The 21,626-nt window shown below is 31.1% G+C and overlaps 1 protein-coding gene across 1 annotated transcript in view; it reads right to left on the bottom strand.

The window, feature by feature from the left end:
* The window catches only part of LOC134276459 (uncharacterized), a 68,748-nt gene that overhangs the window by 28,830 nt on the left and 18,292 nt on the right, over window positions 1–21,626 (bottom strand). The window contains exons 2-10 of the mRNA XM_062758711.1: window positions 20,809–20,998; window positions 19,879–19,989; window positions 19,448–19,511; window positions 18,823–18,983; window positions 18,342–18,413; window positions 16,529–16,666; window positions 14,603–14,860; window positions 8,644–8,901; window positions 1,683–1,730 (exon numbers count right to left, since the gene is read on the bottom strand). Of these exons, the coding sequence (XP_062614695.1) occupies window positions 1,683–1,730; window positions 8,644–8,901; window positions 14,603–14,860; window positions 16,529–16,666; window positions 18,342–18,413; window positions 18,823–18,983; window positions 19,448–19,511; window positions 19,879–19,989; window positions 20,809–20,998 (1,300 nt within the window). The remainder of the gene's footprint in view (window positions 1–1,682; window positions 1,731–8,643; window positions 8,902–14,602; window positions 14,861–16,528; window positions 16,667–18,341; window positions 18,414–18,822; window positions 18,984–19,447; window positions 19,512–19,878; window positions 19,990–20,808; window positions 20,999–21,626) is intronic.

Below are 21,626 nucleotides of genomic sequence, written 5' to 3'. Positions count from 1 at the left end.
TATTGGGCCTCTTGTTTAAATGACTCCGCCCATTTTTTTTGGGGGGGGGGGGACTCAAGATTTTTCTCACTCACCCACCCCCTGATACTACCTGCTTGACATGTATTTATCATTTATTTCTTAAATTCGCTCTAAATTTTTCAACGAATATTCCGATTTACTTATCAATTATTGATAAATACATGACGTGTACAAATAACTTGTAATATACATGTGTATAAACACTTCAAAAACAGTTGTTGGAATAATAGAAACTAATTATTATTTATGCCTTCTATGAGAAATATCAGCCTCTTTGTGCAGTAGAAAATACAAAATATACAGGTATGCAGTTATGTCGATTTTGTCATTTATTGAAAAACATAAAGTAAAATGTATAAAAAAAAAAAATCATTAAGGGGGACTATTATACTTCACAAGGATTTTCCCTTATAATAAATATCACAACATTGGTAAATGAAATTCAAACTCAATGGTCATTTTCTTCGTTGCATTAATACATTCAAGGTTTTTCCGAGTTTATATACACCCAAAACGTGGTAAGAATGTAAGATTGATTTGTTTGAATATTGAAAGTCAGTATAGTGCATTAATTAATTTTGTTTGGACCGAATAAATGTGAAGAAATTGCTACGTATTTGGCATTTTTGGCTTGTTTGTTTCTTTTTTCCCAAGAAATAGATTAAATGTGTTGTTATGTAATACATACATCTATTTATTCTTATTTTGAGTTGTTAGCTGTTTGCAGCGATTATATTCATGAGAATTAAAATATGTCCCGGAAAATCATCAGTTTAACATAAGTGGAGTCTATAGAGAACCTTGTTTTGAATTTTAAAAAATAAAAGCTGCTGACTGCACATTTCCAATACGAGCTACATGTGTCGCTTCTTACAGAAAACACGCTTTCCAGAGGTATTCACCTGTGACGGTATGGAATCACGTGACAAATTATCTATTCTTAGCAGGTCAACAAGAGGTTAATCCTATGTAAATGTACTCACTAAACAGATTCAAAATCATGATACTTTTCAGTACAAAATATAGAGCGCAAGGTTGTTCAACAAAGACACAAGTTGTAGAAATATAATATACACATCATATTTTGATCTCGACTTTGAACAATTCTGCGCTCGATGTTTACGAAAGCTGTGAAGTGGGTACCTGTCACAAATTTCCTTTGATATTCATGAAAATCAAAGGACCCCACTTTCAAAACACAGCTTGGCGAGTTGTCTATTGCATTTATTTTATATTTTTAAAAGTTGGCGCAGATATTACAGACATAAGAGAATAATAAAATTTACTTTTTAAGTGTCTTAATGAAAGTTTAATATTTGACGAGTAATCGGGGACCACAGATAATGCCTTATTGAGACTTGTTCTTTGTTATCATTTGGTCTAGAAAACATGAATAATGCAGTATTCTTCAAAATTATACAAAAGATGTCATTTTCTTTCACTCCTGTATAAAAATAACCAGAGTGGTTGTAGATGTAATATAATTCATTGTAGAAAAAGGGCCCCAAACATAATTTTGTCATCTGATCCTTCTGGAGCCAGTCTCCGGCCTAAGATTATGTCATTTTATCAGAAAAAAAATAACCAATAAACATTCTCAATCAATCAATGTAACTTTAATTGAAATAATAAAAATAGAAAATGATGAAACATTTATTTACCTGACATCTCTGTTTCCCATATTTCATAGCCATCAAGATATATACCAGCTGAAAAAAGATAATTAAGCTATAATTTGATTGGGAACAATCTAAACTATTTCTTATTTTTGAAAGTGGTCAGTATTTGATACAGAATTAAACGGGAATCTTTGAAAGATTCACCAAACTAGGGACATTTTTATCAACGTTTCATGCTGCACCGGGAAGAGAATTGAACCCTGTAACCCACCCATCCCCCAATTTACACCACAAGCGCTTTACCAATGCTCCCAATAACTTAGTAAAAAGACCTTTTGAGCAAGATTTCAAGTAATCATCTACCCAGTATTTGGCAATATTGGTAAAATAGACAGAAATTTTGATTTATTGGTATATTTGCAATGCTAAAAATTGTGGAACATAGTTTAAATCATTTCCTCATAATTAATCTATTAATAATTTATACAAATACAACCAAGTTTAAGGGGTATTTTACTCATAATATACAAAGAAGTATACAATGAAAAGGATTGAACAACAGGCTTATGGCCTATATTAGTTCTCTCCATACGCAAATACAATCAGAAATGAAAAGTGAAGAGGAGATAACTAGATATCTGGACTTACAGAAAACATTTAAACAATCCATCGCATTATGAAAGTCCTTTTTAACCCCCTTCAGCCACGCATTTACCGTTGTCCCACAATCATGCATTTTAACGCACATACCGTTTTTTGGCGTTTTCTGCTCTGATACCACGTAAAGTTTTGATGGTATGACAATAAATGATAAGAAAATATTTTTAAATGCCATTCTAATATATATCGCAAATACATGTAAGAATATTTTTCCTCGTTTTAATATGTCCGAGTCGTTCGATTTATAGGAGAAAACTTGGATATGCGAGACAAATTAAGAAGGTTTTTCTTTTGACACTAAATAAGCCTTCTTGAACCGCTAGGTTGGTGGTGTGGTTGTCACCCAATATTGTGTGAGATGGGAACTTTGATTCAGAATTTATCAAATTCTATAAATGAGTTTTTTTATATAGATATTTAATAAAAATGTGTGCAAATATTGACAGAAGGTATGGATAAAATTACAAAAAAAATTAAGTTAATTCATACTTATACAACTGAAGAGAAAAGATGTTTGTTCATAGAATAAAGTTTATTTCTAATTTACATTTAATCTTATTTCTTGTTCAATTTAAATTCCAATACGTAAAAATACAATTTTATTGTTTCCGCCTTACACAGCAATAAAAAAAAACATACACAATGGAAAGGGAAAAAACTAGAGAAACGACAACATCTTGTTGAAAAAGATGTTGGTTAATTCAAATTTGAATGATTTCATTATCAAGTCTACGTTTCCAATATTCAAAAAAAAAAAAAATCTGCGACGGAAATGTGTAATGCTTTGTATGACAGACGCACAGATTAACAGGCAGTTAACATCGGATTAAAAAAAAGATGCCACGATAAAGCATGCCTCAGTGAAGAATATGCTAAAATTTCAAGCATTTGTAATGAGAAGTTGCTGCGAAAACTGCGATCAAAGCTTTTGTGCGAACAGACACACAAACAGCTAGATACACAGACAAACATTCTAGGTAAAACAGTATACCCCTTTCCTTCTCCTTGGCTTCGGAGAGCGGGTATAATTAAAAGATCTGTAAATGTATACTGATTAGTCCCTTAGGAATATTCCTTGATCCGCCTTGAGTAGGTTTCTATTGTCAGTATATTTAAAAATATTTAAAAATATTCACTTATCCGCTTTTGCATGTAGTTTAAGAATATGTATATACCAGAGATGGGGTAATTGAATAAAGTAATTGTAATTGAGCGTAATTAATAAAATTTTGCAAAGTCGCCTTCAATCAAAAGTAAGTGAATGTATTTAAATACATTTCAAAAAAGGTCATGTATTTTTAATTACTTTTCAATCACTTTTCTTCAAAATGAATGTTTATAAAAAGGGGTCTTATACTGATACACAGTTTTTGTACTTGTGGATTTATCCTAACTTTTCCCACTTTTTAAAAATCTCAATTCTACCTGTTCCCACTTGCAAATAACAAAGATGTTTAGATAAATTACTTGTTTTTACAGTAATTAGACTAACTACCTCCCCTTTTTGATTTACCTATATTCTATTAATTTTATGTTTAAAATACTAGATAATTACCCGCGCAAGCGCGGGAAATTGAATTTATGCATAGAACTTTACCATTTACTACAGAAAATTAATAAATTATATATTGTAGTTAGAAGTTGTAGATTTTACTGACAGACTACAGACTTACAGAGGGAAGAAATACTTTGTTCAAAAGTCCGCATGAAAGTAATGTACATCACCATTCCCACCCACTTTTTGTGAAAACTTTGAAAATAAAAAATGCTTTAATTGACGTTTATGCCTTCAACATGTTCAAAACTTCATACAATGTTATGGATATTGCACTTCAAATGTTCTTATTTCATTTTCATGTAGGATAAAAGCAACGAATATACATAATATACAAAAAAAATTGATTTTGGGGAGTTGGGGGAGGGGTAAAAATTCACAGGTACTTCTTGGGTCTTGGTTTATAATTATATATGTACCCTTATTGATACGTAAAAAGGCTGCCCCCCCCCACACACACACTTTTTCCCACCAATACTTTTACTATTGGAAAGGCTGGTTGCCCCCCCCCCCCTCCTTTTATACTACAGGAAATTCATATAAGGGAAATGTAGTGTTGAATCCCAAAAATTTGGTTCTGAAAGGAATTGGCATTGGAGACTTTTTTTTTAGAGAGAAAAAAGCTAAAATGTCTTTGTGAAAGCACAAAACTTTATAGCTGTAATTAAATGTATTTGAACAATACCTTATTCATAAGTTTTCTCTTTTATTGAACGCAATTAAGTTGATTACAAATTGTACGTCGGGTTCGTTACCACGTTGCTCTCAGTACGGAAAATACAGTTTTTATCGATAAACTCAGAAGAAAAAGAGATATGTACACTACCTATCTATTTTGGTCTTTCAATGTACGTATTTCCTGTATTCAAAATAATTTAATTTGTCATTCACTCGTCCTCAACTTATGATACCTCGCTGTCGGCTTGTCATGAATTCAAATCGTAATCTCACGATTGCTTGCTATGTACCATTTGTCTACTAATATAATCCTTGTATAAATAAATATTTAATGTGTTTTTTCCCCGGCAACAATATGTTTCTGATAAATTCCAAGCATATTTTGCTCGTTTTTACAAAACTATTGTTTTTATTGTATTCTAATTTATATAACATCATTTGTTGTAAAACTATTTAATCAATTAACCCGTTAATTACAATATTTTTAATTATTTCTTGATTAAAACAATGTAGCAAAAGGGACGCGATGTTCTAGAAGCTTCCATCAATCTTGAGATCGGTGATTGACGAAAATAATTTACACTTTTCGTTTTTTAATTGGTTACCGCAACTTATTTCTTTTATATCAATTAAATCAAGTTTTGATTGAATAATTCAGTGATGACATTTTATGAATAAATAATAGATTGTTTGTTGTCAGTTTTATTAAAATTTGTCAGTAGCTTAGATCCGCCAACCGGAAACGCCACAATTTTCACGTTGATGCTATTTCATGGCTGTTTTCAGAAAATTGAAGTAGCCTTTTAATTTTATGTACGATACTTACTATCCGAGTGAAATCTGAATATAGTTTACGGACAACATCTTGTATGTAGTGTAGTATTAGAGGGGTAAGTAAGAACTCTTGTGCACCCGTTTCGGAGTTTATTTGCAAAATTTATTAATTTATAAGTATAGATTGAATGGATTTGTTAGAATTTTTTTTTCTCTCAGAAACATGGATTTGAGAAAATAACAAAAAAAACATACACCATACTGGTATAGCACTGGCTTGTGTTTGTACAATAATTAAATGTCTCATAATATTTTTTAAAATTTGTTTATTCAGTCTCACACTGCCCAGGGCATTAAGTAAAGGTCTAATTTTGAACAGGTGTGAACGCCTCTCATACCCAAAAAGAAAAATACACAATAAAAGTTCACTAAAGAAAAAATGTATTTTAAAAAATCTTTATTTTTCTTCCTTTATAAAAATAAAACTCAAGTAATTAAAATGTATTTAATTACATTTGTCAAAGTAATTGAAAGTATTTTATTGCATTTGAAAAAATCAAGGTAATTGTAATTGCAAGTTATTGACAAAATAATCAATGTATTTGAAAGTAATTAATTCCTCTTCAAGGTAATTGACCCCAAGCCTTATGTATACATGTACTCTGTAGGTTTCAAGTTTGACAACACTGCATACACTAGAAATGGTAGGTTTAAGAAACACTTAATAGGCAGTGGCGTAGCATCGATTTTGAAAAGGGGGGGGGGGGCAGCCAGAGAAATTTTTTTTACTTACTTGGAAAAGTTGACAAGCCAAAAAAAAATCAATGCAAACAAACAAAAGGGAAAAGTTGCCCAAAGTTGCCCAAAGTCGAAAATCCTATTTCGTGTGTGTGTGGGGGGGGGGGGGGGGGGAGGCGGTGATAAAATTCCATTCTTACGAAAAAAAAAAAACATTGCATTTAGATGGTTTTTTTTACTTTTATTTATTTATGTGAAAATTCACCTTTACCCATAAAAAAAGTTTTTTCTTTGTTTTATGGCTTTTGAAACGTGCTGATATTTAAGTAGTCCGCATGTGGCTAGCCAAGGGTTTCCGATCCGCTTTACAGCTCAACCATTGTAGTTTTCGGATCAAAAAACCTTGGCTAGCAATGATAAGATATATAATGCTAATTTTAGACTGATTATTTCAATGCCGAGTCCGACGGCAGCACTATCTCATCCGTGTATCGGCCAAAATATGAAAAGGAAGATGTGATCAATTAATTTAAACTTTAAAAAATGAAATGTTTACACTTGACAATCAAATGATATGCTTCTGTATTGTTCAATATAAAATTAAGCGATATATTTCGCCACTATTGTTTTTGTAAAAACTGTTAATAAATAAGGTTAAATATGCTTAAAACTTCAACTTCTTTTTTGTCCTAAAAAGTCGGTAAAATAACTTTTATTAAAATCTTCACAAGTGAGAATCATTCTCTTCAAGACCGCATTTCTATTTTATATATATATGTTACAGTAAATATGTGAAATCAGGAATTTCATGTATTTCCTAAAACATTCAGTAAATACATGTATTTACTGGCTGTTTTAGGAAATACATCAAATTACTGTATAGCTAGGAAATTCGTGTATTTACTGAAAATTTTAGCCAATTTTACAAGTTTTTACTGAACAAAGCAGAATGAATAATATATGCATATCCTTTAAAACATTCAATAAACATACAAATATTAAAATTCTTTTTTTTAAATATTTCTAAAGAAGCTATGAATTTAGATCATTTAGCACCAGAATAATGTATTTGAAATAGTTTTTAAATAATTTCTATTATAACATTTATAAAATATGTACGAATTGTAAATGGTGATATAAGGGGTACTTCTGTTTATTCGAGTCTCACATCTTTACATTTAGGGTAGAATAGATATGTTTTGCAATTTTCAGTTAATTCACTCAGTTTGTTTTTTATTTTATTTTGAACTATTAGAATTATTAGGGTGGAAATTTCCACAAAGTTAAATTTTAATTTTAATTCCTGTCTTTAATTTCGTTACATTTATGTGTATATTACAAGGAGAGGGTGGGGGTGGTTTGTTGCATTTTTGAGGAGACGGCATAAAAATTGTTTTATTTGTAAATAAGATGCTTCAGGGTTTTAAATTTACTGTCAAAAACTGTAACATTGTATGAAAATCTAATAAAATAAGAAATGTCAGTAAGCGACTGTAGTGTTTTAGATAAAAATATATAAAAATAATTGAAAGTTAGTTAAAGTATGTTGTGATATAGAAAACACATTCCAGTAAAAATGAAAGCAGAGTATAATTCTACTTTAAGTTAATTTTTACAAATAATACATTTTCAAAATTTATACATAAAAGTTTATTTCAAATATTATTTATTCACATATGGTATGCTCACTGATATGAACATTGATTATACATCTGTACTGTGCATCTAGTCATATTTTATGATTCAAATTTTAAATTATCACACGAAAACGCAGTCAGTAAATATATGTAAAAAGTATTGAAAAGTTCAGTAATTACGTGTATTTCCTAACTGAAATTAGTAAATACGTGTATTCCTTAAGGAGAATAGGAATTTCATGCATTTCCTAAAATTCAGGAAATACGTGAAATTCCTGGTTACACAAAATTACTGTAACATATATATAATTGAAGATTTTGCAAGTTTCCTGCAAGTTCGATAACGCCGATATGCATGCACCGAAGAAATATGAGGGGGGGGGGGGGGCTCAAGTGTCGTTCTTAAACACGAGCATAAAATGACAACCTATCTGAAAAATCAAATATTTTTTTATTGAAGTTTTAGACTTAAATATGAAATTTAAAATAAATAAGTTGTAAGCTAAGATAATAAATTAAGTTTGTAACATTTCACATAAAAGAATTACTTCAACAAAATTTTCAGGATTAAATCACCATCAATACTTGAATCCAATTAAGATGGCTACATGAATATTATGGCGATATATACGACAACCATTGCTATATACACAGTGTAAATATCATCTTCAAACCCACGTCTTTTCAGCGCGTAATATTGCAAGTGCGCTGTGGAGAAAAGGATAACGTTATCAAAAAGTAATAAATGTAATGCTACTATTACGTCATAGACGGCGTGATAGGCAAAGAGTTAATTCTCTCATCATTGCATAAAATACATACATGTACATAAGATTAAAATCTTTTTGCTTTGGTGAATATGTCATATAAATATAATTTTGATTAGTTTAAGAAGTGAATTTCAAGATAACGGGGATGCGAATTTCCAATATTGTATTTCCTAAATTTACTTCAATCTCACCTCTCCTAAGCTCTTCCAAAATGATTCTATCGCTGTCTTCATATTGTTTAGAATCAATGCCTATCCCCTCTGGAGGTTCTTCATCCAATGAGAAATAATCTTTTTCTCTATTGTCTTCTGATGAGGAGTGCGCTGTCTTGTTGGTTTCATCTAAATGTAGTGTGTTGTCATGTTTTTCTCCTTTATCATTTTTCAAGGATTCCTCATTGAACTTCCATTCTCCTCCTTCTTCCTCGGTTTTTTCTATGTCTATTTTATCTAAGAGGAAAACATTGTGAATATTTCAATTTTTTTAATGGGGCATTAACACACGTTCAACTGAATCTTAAACCAATTTTAATGTATACAATTCCTTCATAAACCGTCGTCTGATGATAAGCCAAAATTTGAACATCAATTGTTGATTAACAAACGAGATACAGAAGTAATATTTCTTCATAATGTAAACAAGGCTCGTTCCTTGTTTTTGTTTACACATAGAAAATATCATATTTGTATAAAACAAGAGGCCCAGGGGCCACAACGCTCACCTGAGCACATTGGCTAGGAAAAAGCACATATCAGATCAGAACTGAAAGTTTACGGGAGGGGGGGGGGGCTGATTTGATTTGAACTAGAACCTACACTACCTGAAGATGATTCCATATTTATATCACTAATCATAGCTTTGAAGTACTTGAAAGAAGATTTTAAAAGGTTTCCCTATAAATCCCTATTTAAAATGTTGGTCGGCCATTTTGGCCCCACCCTAGCCCCAGGGGTCATGATTTGAACTAACTTGAATCTACACTGCCTGAGGATGATTCCACATGAGTTTCATCTTTCCTGGCCCAGTGGTTCTTGAGAAGAAGATTTTTAAAGATTTTTCCTATATATTCCTATGTAAAACTTGGGTCGGCCATTTTGGCCCCACCCTAGCCCCGGGGGTCATGATTTGAACAAATTTGAATCTACACTACCTGAGGATGATTCCACATGAGTTTCATCTTTCCTGGCCCAGTGGTTCTTGAGAAGAAGATTTTTCCTATATATTCCTATGTAAAACTTGGGTCGGCCATTTTGGCCCCACCCTAGCCTCGGGGGTCATGATTTGAACACACTTGAATCTACACTACCTGAGGATGACTCCACGTGAGTTTCATCTTTCCTGGCCCAGTGGTTCTTGAGAAGAAGATTTTTAAAGATTTTTCCTATATATTCCTATGTAAAACTTGGGTCGGCCATTTTGGCCCCACCCTAGCCCGTAGGGGGTCATGATTTGAACAAACTTGAATCTACACTACCTGAGGATGATTCCACATGAGTTTCATCTTTCCTGTCCCAGTGGTTCTTGAGAAGAAGATTTTTTAAAAATGCCATTAATTTTTCTCTAATTCGTAATTATCTCCCCTTGGAAAAGGGAGTGGCCCTTCATTCGAACAAACTTGAATCTACATTACCTAAGGATGCTTTGTGGCACGTTTGGTTGAAATTGGCCCAGCGGTTCTTGGGAAGAAGTCGAAAATGTGAAAAGTTTACGGACAGACAGACAGACAGACGGACAGACGGACGCCGGACAGAATGTGATCAGAAAAGCTCACTTGAGCCTATGGCTAAGGTGAGCTAAAAATGAAATTCAGCAAATCACTATACTGTAGAATCGTATAAAAAATGAACATAAAATTATTGAAATTATCTACTTTGTACAAACATATATTAGTATATTAACCTACGTGAACAAAAACATGACATGGACCTTGTTTACATAACAAAGGTTTGGAGATCGAAATCTGTTTTGTATCTCGACAACAGACGTTCAAATTTTTTATGATCATCAAATAGACCCTGGTTAAATAATTGTAAAAATTAAAAAAAAATATTTTAAAATTTTAGCTTAAACTGTATCCATGCCCCTTTAACAAAAACATTTTTCCTTTATTGTTGTCGAACCCTCGCCTCAAGCCAATGAATTGGCTAAATATATCCGTGCATTATAATGAAACTCTTGCATAGAATTTTTATTGATGGTTGCTAATGATTATTGTATACCCGTAGGTCAGCATTTAATCAAAGTGTAAAAAATATATCAGAATGAAACTCATTCTTGTAAAATTGTTATCTTTTATTCTGAAGTATTAGGATGCAGTCCACCGAAAAACCAGGTAGTATTGTATTAATAGGCGGCACATCGAATGTGAGGAATATTTGATATTTTATTAAAAACAATATCAATATCAATAACAAAATCAATGTAGTCAAAAAGGAATAATGTAGTTGAAGATTTGTTTGAAAATTGGTTATTTAGTAAAATATCCCTGTGTTTTGTGTTTTTCAATACCCCTATATAAACCATTGAATGTAGGTCAGAAACAAGGAACTGTAATTTCTAATACATTTTTAACAGGACTAAAATTCACACTTAACTAAATCTAGAAATATTTCATCTTTTTGTTTAAAAATAAAATTGGTGGTAAAAACACTTTTGATATTAGTTTCCTGGCAAAATATATAGACGTTTTAATTAAATTTTGCGATGCAAGAGTTATTTCCCGTGGCATCGGTTAATCTGCTAAACACCTTTTGATTGGAATCCTGGTGAAATATTTCGATTTGATACACTTAAGAAAATTTTTAAACAAAAGATAATTAATGTACATGTATTTCAACATTGTACAATTCATTTTCACCTCCAAACGTAAAATTTGTATTAAAATTTGTTCTATTATTCAGGTTGTTTCCACGTTTCCTTTGATGTATCAGTGATGTCATTTACCTGACTAATATTGCGTCACAATGAAATAGTTACAAGTTTTCCAGAGAAGTTTGTGTAAATTCTTTGCGTAAAAGTGTGAAGAAAAAAATTTATAAAAAATTATTTCTCTTTTTCTGTTTAATTACTCTTCAAAGTGCATTATTCTAAATGTTAGATGTTTTATATCAAAATGTATTTTAAACACGGGCAGCGTCTCAGCTAGATGCATTAAAACTAGCCCGTTTTGATAAATGATTTTATACATGTCTGAGAACTAATTTTTTTTAACGGATTTACTAGGATATGCGTAAAAATGATTAATGAAGTGTTTATAATGACCACTTCTCAAAAAATTGGGATGTGAAGAGATTTAATTTTCTTCTGATTATGCAGGAATCAATGATCATGAATGTTTTAGATTTACGCAACATTTAATTCAACGAAGTTGAGATGTTTTCTTCATGATATTTGTAAAAACTGAAACATAAGTCTAAATAAATATATTTATTGACTTAAATTACTGCTGAACTTCTTACTATAATTAATTTGGCACTTAAACGGAAAATGGTTTAGTGAAACATTTCGTTTTATAATTCTAATTATTCATTTCTTTTTATATATTAAATTTTGTAAAAGAGGAGAATATAGGGGGAAAGGATTTACAGATGACAGATAAAAAAATTGGAAAAAGTTGAGACTGTACAAATAATTAAAATACATTCATGTTCTGTATAGGCAAGTTTAATTGATTGAATTTGACTCTTACTTCTTAAGATAATAAAAAAAATAATTTTACTTGGAAATAAGATATTTAATTATGCAAGAATGCTGTCTGCTTTCAGTTCTTACATATTGAATGTACAAATACTTTTTTAGATACTGAGTATCAAGAAATCAAACAGATGTTTTACATGCAATCTTCATGTACGTAGAAGACAAGTAATTTAAATATGTACATTTAAATATATGGATACTCTCATTAAAAACAGTTGACTTACTGTGAAAAGAAATAAATGACAAGCATATTTTTCTGATAAATTAAAATGAAGAGCCAAATTTAGGAAATATTTCAAAATTTTCGGCAAAAACCGATCCCGATTGAAATGAAACCGATCCCGATCGAAAATGATGCAAAATTAATAAATTTATCAAACTAAAGACACCTGCCACCTATAAGACATGTAAAAAAATAAATCAAGTAATTTTTTAATCATATAACAACAAAAGAGCCAAATTAGTATTTTCTTCTTTATATAATCCGGTCGGGATCGGTGTAATTTGGGAAAATTATTACCTGTTCCCACTGATTTTATTGAGTGACTCAAAAGTTTGTACTTTGTTTTCAAAATAGCAAAATGACATCAGAAAAAATCTGTCCCTTTAATGTATTGGGTTTTACAAGGTAATGAAAATTGGATACTGAATTCAACAAGAGGCCCATGGGCCACATCGCTCACCTGAGAAGCTTTGACCATTCTGTTCTTCACCAGATTTCCCCCTTGTAAAACATATAGCATCCCCACCCTACCCCACTGATCATAATTTAGACATTTTGAAATCTACACTACCCCAGGATCCTTCCATGTGCACATAAATTTCAGCTTTTCTGGCCCAGTGGTTCTTGAGAAGAAGATTTTCAAAGATTTTTCCTATATATTTCTATGTAAAACTAGGATTCCCTATTGTGTCCCCGCCCTTCCCCCGGGGGCCATGATTTGAACAATTTAGAATCTACACTACCCTAGGATGCTTCCACATAAGTTTCAGCTTTTCTGGCCCAGTGGTTCTTAAGAAGTAGATTTTCAAAGATTTTTCCAATATAATTTTATGCAAAACTTTGATTTCCAATTGTGGCCCCGCCCTTCCCCCAGGGGTCATGATTTGAACAATTTAGAGTCTACACTCCCCCAGGATGCTTCCACACAAGTTTCAGCTTTTCTGGCCCAGTGGTTCTTCAGAAGAAGATTTTCAAAGATTTTTCCTTTATATTTCTATGTAAAACTTTAATTCCCTATTGTGGCCCTGCCCTTCCCCCGGGGGCCATGATTTGAACAATTTAGAATCTACACTACCCTAGGATGCTTCCACATAAGTTTCAGCTTTTGTGGCCCAGTGTTTCTTGAGAAGAAGATTTTTTTAATGACCCCACCCTATTTTTGACTTTTCTTGATTATCTCCCCTTGTGAAGGAATTTGGCCCTTTATTTTAACAATTTAAATTCCCCTTTAGCTAAGAATGTTTTGTACCAAGATTGGTCAAAATTGGCCCAGTGGTTCTTGAGAAGAAGTCGACAATGTGAAAAGTTTACAAACGGACAGACAGACAGACAGACGGACGGACGACGGACAAAATGTGATCAGAAAAGCTTACTTGAGCCTTCGGCTCAGGTGAGCTAAAAAGTCATTTGCTAAACTCAAATTTGGACCATATAATTTTTTCAAAAGAAATATAAATTGGAGTCTTATTTAATAAAATTAAAGATAAGAGTCTATGCTATAAATAATATTCACCGCCACATCTAGCTTTTGAGTATCTGTTACATATAAAACAAAATAAAAACGTAGCTATTATTTTGCCCTCATGTTGACCTTTTTGCACTTAAAATTAAGCATTTACCAAAAAAAGAACTACAGGAGCACTAAAAAAAATTTTGATGTTGTCATTTGTAATCAACTGCTTTAATAAGTCTACTTGCAAAGAATAATTAAAATCCATGACACGCGATATGCCACCCATTGCCTGGTTTTTCGGTGGACTGCCTCTTAATTCTACACTGTATACCTAAACGTTAATACAAATACTCTTCAATTACACTTACTATTTTTAATGAACATGATCAGTAAAATTAATAGTATAAATGTTATTAATTTTCGAACTAATTTACAAAACTGTACAGCTTTCAAAATCATGTATCATGTTTTCATCCTATTCAATTTTCAACTTTGAATTCAACACTGAATAATTCAAACAGACTTCTAGAAACGAAGAGTAAAGAACAGACAGCAAGTCAGAATGTCAGTCAGAAAGCAATGTATGAATTATTATCTATTCTAGTACACATTTCAGTGACTTTTAATCATTTAAAATATATGTTCAAGAAAACGGTACCACAGTTATTTGAAAGCAATTTACTCTAAGTCAAAGTGTTTTTTTTTTTTTTTTTTTGGTTTCAAGAAAACGGGGATATGAATTTCCAAAATTGTATTCTCAAACAAAGTTCAATCTCACCTATCTTAAGCTTTTCTGCATCTGCTCTGTCACTGCCCTCCTGTTGGCCTAAGTAGCTGTTTATCTCCTCTAAAACGTCTTTATTCGACGAGGAATATTCTTCTTTGCTTATGTCTTCCGATGGGGAGTCTGCTGCATTGCTGGTTTCATCTATATATGGCATGTTGTCCTGTTTTTCCACTACAAAATCTGACAAGGAATTATCCTCAGGTTTCTTTTCTCCTATGTCTTCCTTAAATTGTTTTCTGTTCATTTCAACTGTAGGGGAAACCATAACTTAATAAGACTATTGATATGTTCACAATTTTTTAAGAAACATAATATGATTCAGGTGTTTAGATTTGTTTAGATTTGTTATTTGACTTACGTACATACATGTATTAACTTTCCGATTATATGATAAAGTAACCCAGTTATAGTAATATGACATCTGGGGTGAAACATACATATGAAAAGATTTTTTTTCCAAAATAATTATATACGAGGGGTGTTAGAAAAGTTCGCGGACAAGTTGTATTGTGAGCGTGCTATTTCCACGAAACCGGTCAAACTTTCCAGATAATATCTTTATCTTTTTTCAAATAAATATACAAGAATTTGGTGCTCTCCGGTGATTATTGAAAAATATACAGCATTTTTATTTTGATAAAACTTGCTTCATGGAGCATGCTACATTTTAGTACGTTTACTTCACAAAGACTCTTTATTAAAATTAAAAATTGCACAATTGTAGCAAAGAGATTTATGATATTTTACCTGCCACTAAAGTACGCAGGAAACGTCACTGGGAGAAATTTTGAACTAAATTGGAGGGTATATGACTGTTTTATAGCCGTTTTTAAATGATAAATGATCAACGCGTAAAAAGACAACCAAAAATCGGAACGTCATTGAGCATCATGGAGCACTGGATTACGTAAAAATTATGTGTGCAGACAAAAAATGTCAAAATAGAGATTAAAATGTTCACTATGCTGACAGAAATTTCCTACACATACAAAGAACAAGTTTTCAAATGGTTATAGCTTCATAAGAATGGAAGGAGTAACATTTTGAATGATTAACTCCATCGATACTTCAATACCCTATCGCATGGACGTTGCGTTGCGCCTATATGGTTTTGCATAGTTTCCATACCTGATTGATTAACTGCATAGACTTCTTTTATTTTTTTAAGATCTCAATAATATACGAATCAGTACAAAAGACATTAAAGTAGAAAAGTAACATGTCCTGATATAGATTTTCAATTTTAAAGAATAAAAAAGATAAGAAAAATTTAAGAAATGAAAGATTTATAATTATAACTGCGACAAAGCTTAACGGATTGAAATCTGGTTGCCAGGTCGCTTACGTCAAGTGATTGCTCCGTGAATCCCAAGACCCCATAGTAAAAATAGTTGTACATTTTCAAGATTTTATTATATGGACCTGGTTTTTATATACCAATAAACAAAATGTAGGAATTCAGGTCATACTTCACAGTACACAATAGATTTACCGTAATTCAATGTGTCCGCTAACTTTTCTAACAACCCTCTTATGCATTCTTAATAAACCGTATTCATTAGTATAAAAAGTTACATTTCCAATTCGATTGGCTTTAAACTGAGAAAGTAGAATAATTTTCTAAATATTGCTATCAATAACATTGTAACTTTTTTTAATTAAAAAGGGAAAAAATTCATCTCAATTTTGAAAAAGAACTATTTTTGTGAACATTTGTAAAATAATGTAAAATAATTAATTGTTTATTGGATAATTGTGATGAAAAACGTTGCAAGAAATTTTCCTATTACCCGTTCACTAACCAAATATCTTATTCCGACAGAAATATCTTTTTCTAAAACTTTCATTATTATATATAATCTTACAATCATATTATGATATATTTTTGACTTTTTCATGATTTAGAAAATAACAAACTTGTAGATTGGTCTCCAAAAATATTGTCTTTGTCCAGGGTTTTTGTATTTGCCGGCAAAAGTATAGACTCGTCATTCAGTTCTTGGTTCCCTTCACTTTCCTGTATTTCCTCTTCATATTCTATGAGTGGAATTTCTTCTACAAATAAAATTAATTGTTAAGTTTATGCATTTATTGTATCAGATTATAATACATATAATAGAAACTAATAACATTCTCATCTTCAATTTTGTTTTAATTTCCTTCACATTGACTTGATGTAACAGAAGTCAAATCCGGTAAGATATAGGTACTCATCTTCGCTAGCCAAGGGTTTCCGATCCGATACCTACTCTACAAGAGTAGGTATCGGATCGGAAACCCTTGGCTAGCGAAGATGATAGGTACTATGCTATCTTGTTTATGATTAAATTAGATGTCATTTAAAAAAGGCACAGAAAGGTGGAGCATTACTATAACACCAAATAATATAGAATAATTATGAGATCACTGTGAAAAGAAATACCTTTCTGACTTCTCTTTCTAAACCATAAATAAAACAGGGCAATATACATCAGTAAAATTAAAGCACGATGTTTCTGCAAAAATAATATTTACATTTGCAGTGTTTTTCTCATAACCAATTTTTAAAATTGATATGAATGCTATTTTGTTTTATACTCACGCGTAGAAATATACACAGAAAAACTCGCGCTAAAGTGACATCACAATGGGGCTACAGCGACATTAATTAAATTTTAAGTATCACGATATAGGGCAGCGAGAAAATATAATATTGGGAATAAGTTAGCGCTATCTATTGGAATTCCCAGGGGTACCAAATGCGCTCCGTTATTAGCAGACCTTTTTTATATTCATATGAAGCAGAATTTGTGCAAAATCTAATGCGTGAAAAGAAGAAAACACTTGCTGTGGCCTTCAACATGACATTTAGATAAATCGACGATGTATTGTCAATAAACAATGGTCATTTCCATTCCTACGTCGATACGATATATCCTGGTGAGCTTGATATAAAAGATACTATAGAGTCTGACACATCTGTTTCATACTTGGATGTTTTACTTGAAAAAGACGTTAACGGTAATCTTACAACCAAGCTATATGATAAACCTGATAACTTTAACTATTCTATCGTTAACTTCCCTTGCTTATAATGAAGCAATATACCTTCATCACCTGCATACAGAATGTATGTATCACAGTTGATTAGATACGCAAGAGCATGCTATACGTACGAACAATTTCTAAAACGAGGTAAATTATTGACAAGCAAGTTAATAAAAAAGAATATCAACAGTCTCGTTTAAAGTCATCATTTCGTAAATTCTATGGTCGATACAATGACCTTGTGAGCAAATACAATTTATCATTGAGACAAATGCTGACTGGCGTTTTTCATACCAATTGTTAGTACATTATTTATACCCTGAATTGACGGCGGATTTTTCCGTTATTTTCCGTTAAAATCTGATTACGTGTAAGCCTGTGTGATTCTTACACCAACAAAGCACACAAAACATTTTTTAAAAATTCCCTATATTTACATTTTACGTTTGGGATAATCTAAAATTTATTCAATATTTGAATTCCTTGCTACCTTATATACTTGCATTTTTACTAACGCCGCTGCAACATCATTGTGACTTCACGTTAACGCATGTTTCTCCTTGTATATTTCTACGCATAAGTATACACGAAAATGCTATTTAAACCAATTTCACAGTCGGCTTTGTAGAAAAACAGAGCAAATGTGAATATTGTAGTATACATTCACAATTTTATAAAGTAAAGGAATGAAAGTAACATTTACCTATGTTAAAATCTTCTCCTTCTCCCGAGCTGTCCATTTTATGGGGAATTGTCTCCGCTTCTTTGTGCCCCTCTATATTTAAAAAGAAAAAAATGGAATAAACGTACAAAATACAGAATCATTTTAGTGTCAATTTAAACTATATTCATTTGTTATTTCCGTTATTGCCAAATATGCTATCAATAAAAGTACACGTTTGAATTTTAGACGTATCAAATAATAATCAGTTTAATTAGATGAGTGTGTTAATAAAGGAACCAAAAACGTCCTCATTCCCTTGTTTTAAAGTTAGCTACTCTATTAATCTATATCACTGAAATATTGAAACATACTAAGCATGTGCAAATGTTCAACAAAATAAATATTTGAGGTAGTATAATATTTTTGGAATTTCAATTAATGACCAATAAAATTTAGTTTATGTAATTTTAAATCATTTCAGAAAAATATATACAGTATATATTGAAATATAATTCTTTACCGTCCAACGTCTTCTGATCTCCTCTTTTGAAGATGATTATAAGCGCAAAAAATAGTATGAATACAATCAGCAGAAATATTCCTAAAACTAGAATCCAAACCCATCTATTACTTCCATCGATATCTGGGATGGGGGTACTTCCTAAAGTTGTGGTAGCAATTCTGTTCAGTAGCAAAAACAGTTTTCTAATTAAATCTGCATGAATTGTGAATAAGTCTATCCTGCATATTTTGTAACTGACTAAAAATCATATGCATTACATGACAGGATTTTGTTACGATTATATATGGGATCTTTGAGCTGTATAAAACAATTTTGTCTTTGGACATACAATTACTGCACTCTAGCTTAAACAGAAACACACACACACACCCTTGGCGCACACATACACAAAGGAAGAGAGAATGTATGCAATGAACCTGTCACCTTTATACGAACAAATTCTTCTACAAGTAAAATTTAGAAATAGGGAGGGTTTCTTTATCTTTGACACTTTTCAACATGAAATAGAAGTGAACTTTAATCAAGTCTAGTGAACATATCTAGATTTTTTTTTATAAAATGACTATTTTATTTGTTATTTCGATATCATTTCTCCTGACAGAGTAAAATACTAATCACATACCCTTCATCTTTACAGAGAGGTTCATCAAGAAAACATCTATGTCCAATAGATAGGCAACTTGGATCTTTAAATGGAATTATTTGATAATATAAAATTCAAATAAATCGAAAAAGTATCATATGATTAACATTAATTCATAAGTAGATGATTTTATAGAATAAGTCAATTTGTTCCAAGATATATATTTTTGAAGATTTAAATACTCAATACTTTTTTTTTAATATAAAAGTAAATTCTGCAGTGAAATCGGTTACAGTGTGTTTTTATTTATTTTTTCATATCGTTAAGTTTCATGAAAATCAATGATAAGAAGAAGTAAGATTAGAGGTCAATATTTACTGAAATACCTTAAACCTTTTTAATTTTAAAAAGCATTGTAGTATGTTTTGATTTAAGAAAAACATAATTCATATCAAACGTGTAATACGTACATTCAAAGACTTGATTACTCCAGTACAGCTTATCCGGACACCCATTTCTAAAATGTTTACAGCTGTAGGCTTCAACAAGAGACGTTGATTTCTTTAGTATCAAACAGATACCTAAAAGAAAATGGTTTAACCTATGATTTCTTAAATATTTTATTACATTATAAATTAAAATTGAAGAAATGTCTGAGACATTTTTTAATATAAAACCAGAATTCTCTGTTGACACTGTAGCTATTCTGGTTCGTACTTATAACAAAGGAAGAGAAAAGCAGCAGTTTCGACTTCAAACTTTATAACAGCAATACATAGAATAATTAATGATCCTTGGTTTGAGTCTCTTTTTGTGGTAAGACTGCAAAAAGAGTACAACTCTAGGAGTTCCTTTTAATTAACTTTAAAGAATTTATTATTTAAGTTTTCATTGCAAAATCGTGTATTAAGATTAAAACAAAAAAGACAATATTTTGCATCACAGTGTAGACTACATACATTTTATTATAAAACTGTTTTTTCAGTAGAATTTTACAGAAACTACTATTCTATGTAATAATAGCAACACTGTTCATCGGAATAAAAACCGATGTACATAATTATGAATCTTATTGCTGTATACGTGTGTGCCAAGTTATTTTGAAATTAGACCAAAACTGCAAGAAAAGAAGAAGAGAAGCATTTCGAGAAATTGTTTACACACAGACAGAAAGACGGACGACAGAAACACTACTTCCGCATAAGCTCTTCTGGACTCTGACCAGTAGAGCTAAAAGACATGTTTTCACAAACAAATGTAACCTTACATCAAATTACAAGGATTCAATAAGTATACTGAACTATAAATCAAAATTATCAATAATTTAATAATGCTAAGTTAAGAGTTTAATTCTTATAAAATAAGCTAAAGATGTATTTGCCAGTAATGTTATTTTTTACTCTTTTCAACTGGAATCCTTGGATATCTGTAGCAAAACTCCAGCAGTTGTGTAATGTTCTCGTTAGGTATACACATGTATCCATTACTCTCTGTACAGTTTAGGTCAGATGATCTATTCCTCCATTCTGATTGGTTACTGGGACATGACGTTGTGTTGTACACAGGGAATGAATAGCCTTCCAGCTTATCCTTTGAAGAAGATATGGAATTTGTATATTTTTATATAACATTTTTCCAATCTTTTAGTATAACATCATCAACTTTCAGGGAAAATATCACATGTTCATAGATGTCATACTCGGCCATTTTCCAAGACTTTAAACATACTAACATATATACATGTACTTTACATTTCTTTAATTATCTATTCAAAAATCTTTTTTTAGGATCAACTGTTTTAAAATTAATAAATGTAGGTGAAATCTATTAGTATAGTGTAAATTTAATTTCGGTCAGAATATTTATCTAAGGTTATAATAGTAAATTATTACTATATATAAATGTCATGGTTGCCATGGTAACACATAGTTACCAAGCAAATTACATTACAGAGATTGGGCTTTCTAAGGGGAAAATTCTCCAAAATTATATTTCAGTTTTGAATATTTTGTTTATTCCCAACAACCAAAAAGAATTTCCGTTACATATACATGTACCATATCTATATTGGATTTAAAAGATTAAAAAAAAAAACCCTTACAGAGATACGAGAGTAAATTTTGAACAACATTGATAATCACTGGCAAAAATTGATAAATTTTATGAAACTATCTATTTCTATTTAATTCATGTTTTATTTTTTAATAAGCAAACCACA

Source organism: Saccostrea cucullata, unplaced genomic scaffold (assembly GCF_032062105.1).
Source record: "Saccostrea cucullata isolate Sc308-1 unplaced genomic scaffold, CSIRO_AGI_Scuc_v1 ctg1207, whole genome shotgun sequence".
NCBI classification, from domain to species: domain Eukaryota; kingdom Metazoa; phylum Mollusca; class Bivalvia; order Ostreida; family Ostreidae; genus Saccostrea; species Saccostrea cuccullata.
Note: the sequence above shows the minus strand (reverse complement) of the source record. Positions and strands in the feature narration are given on the sequence as shown.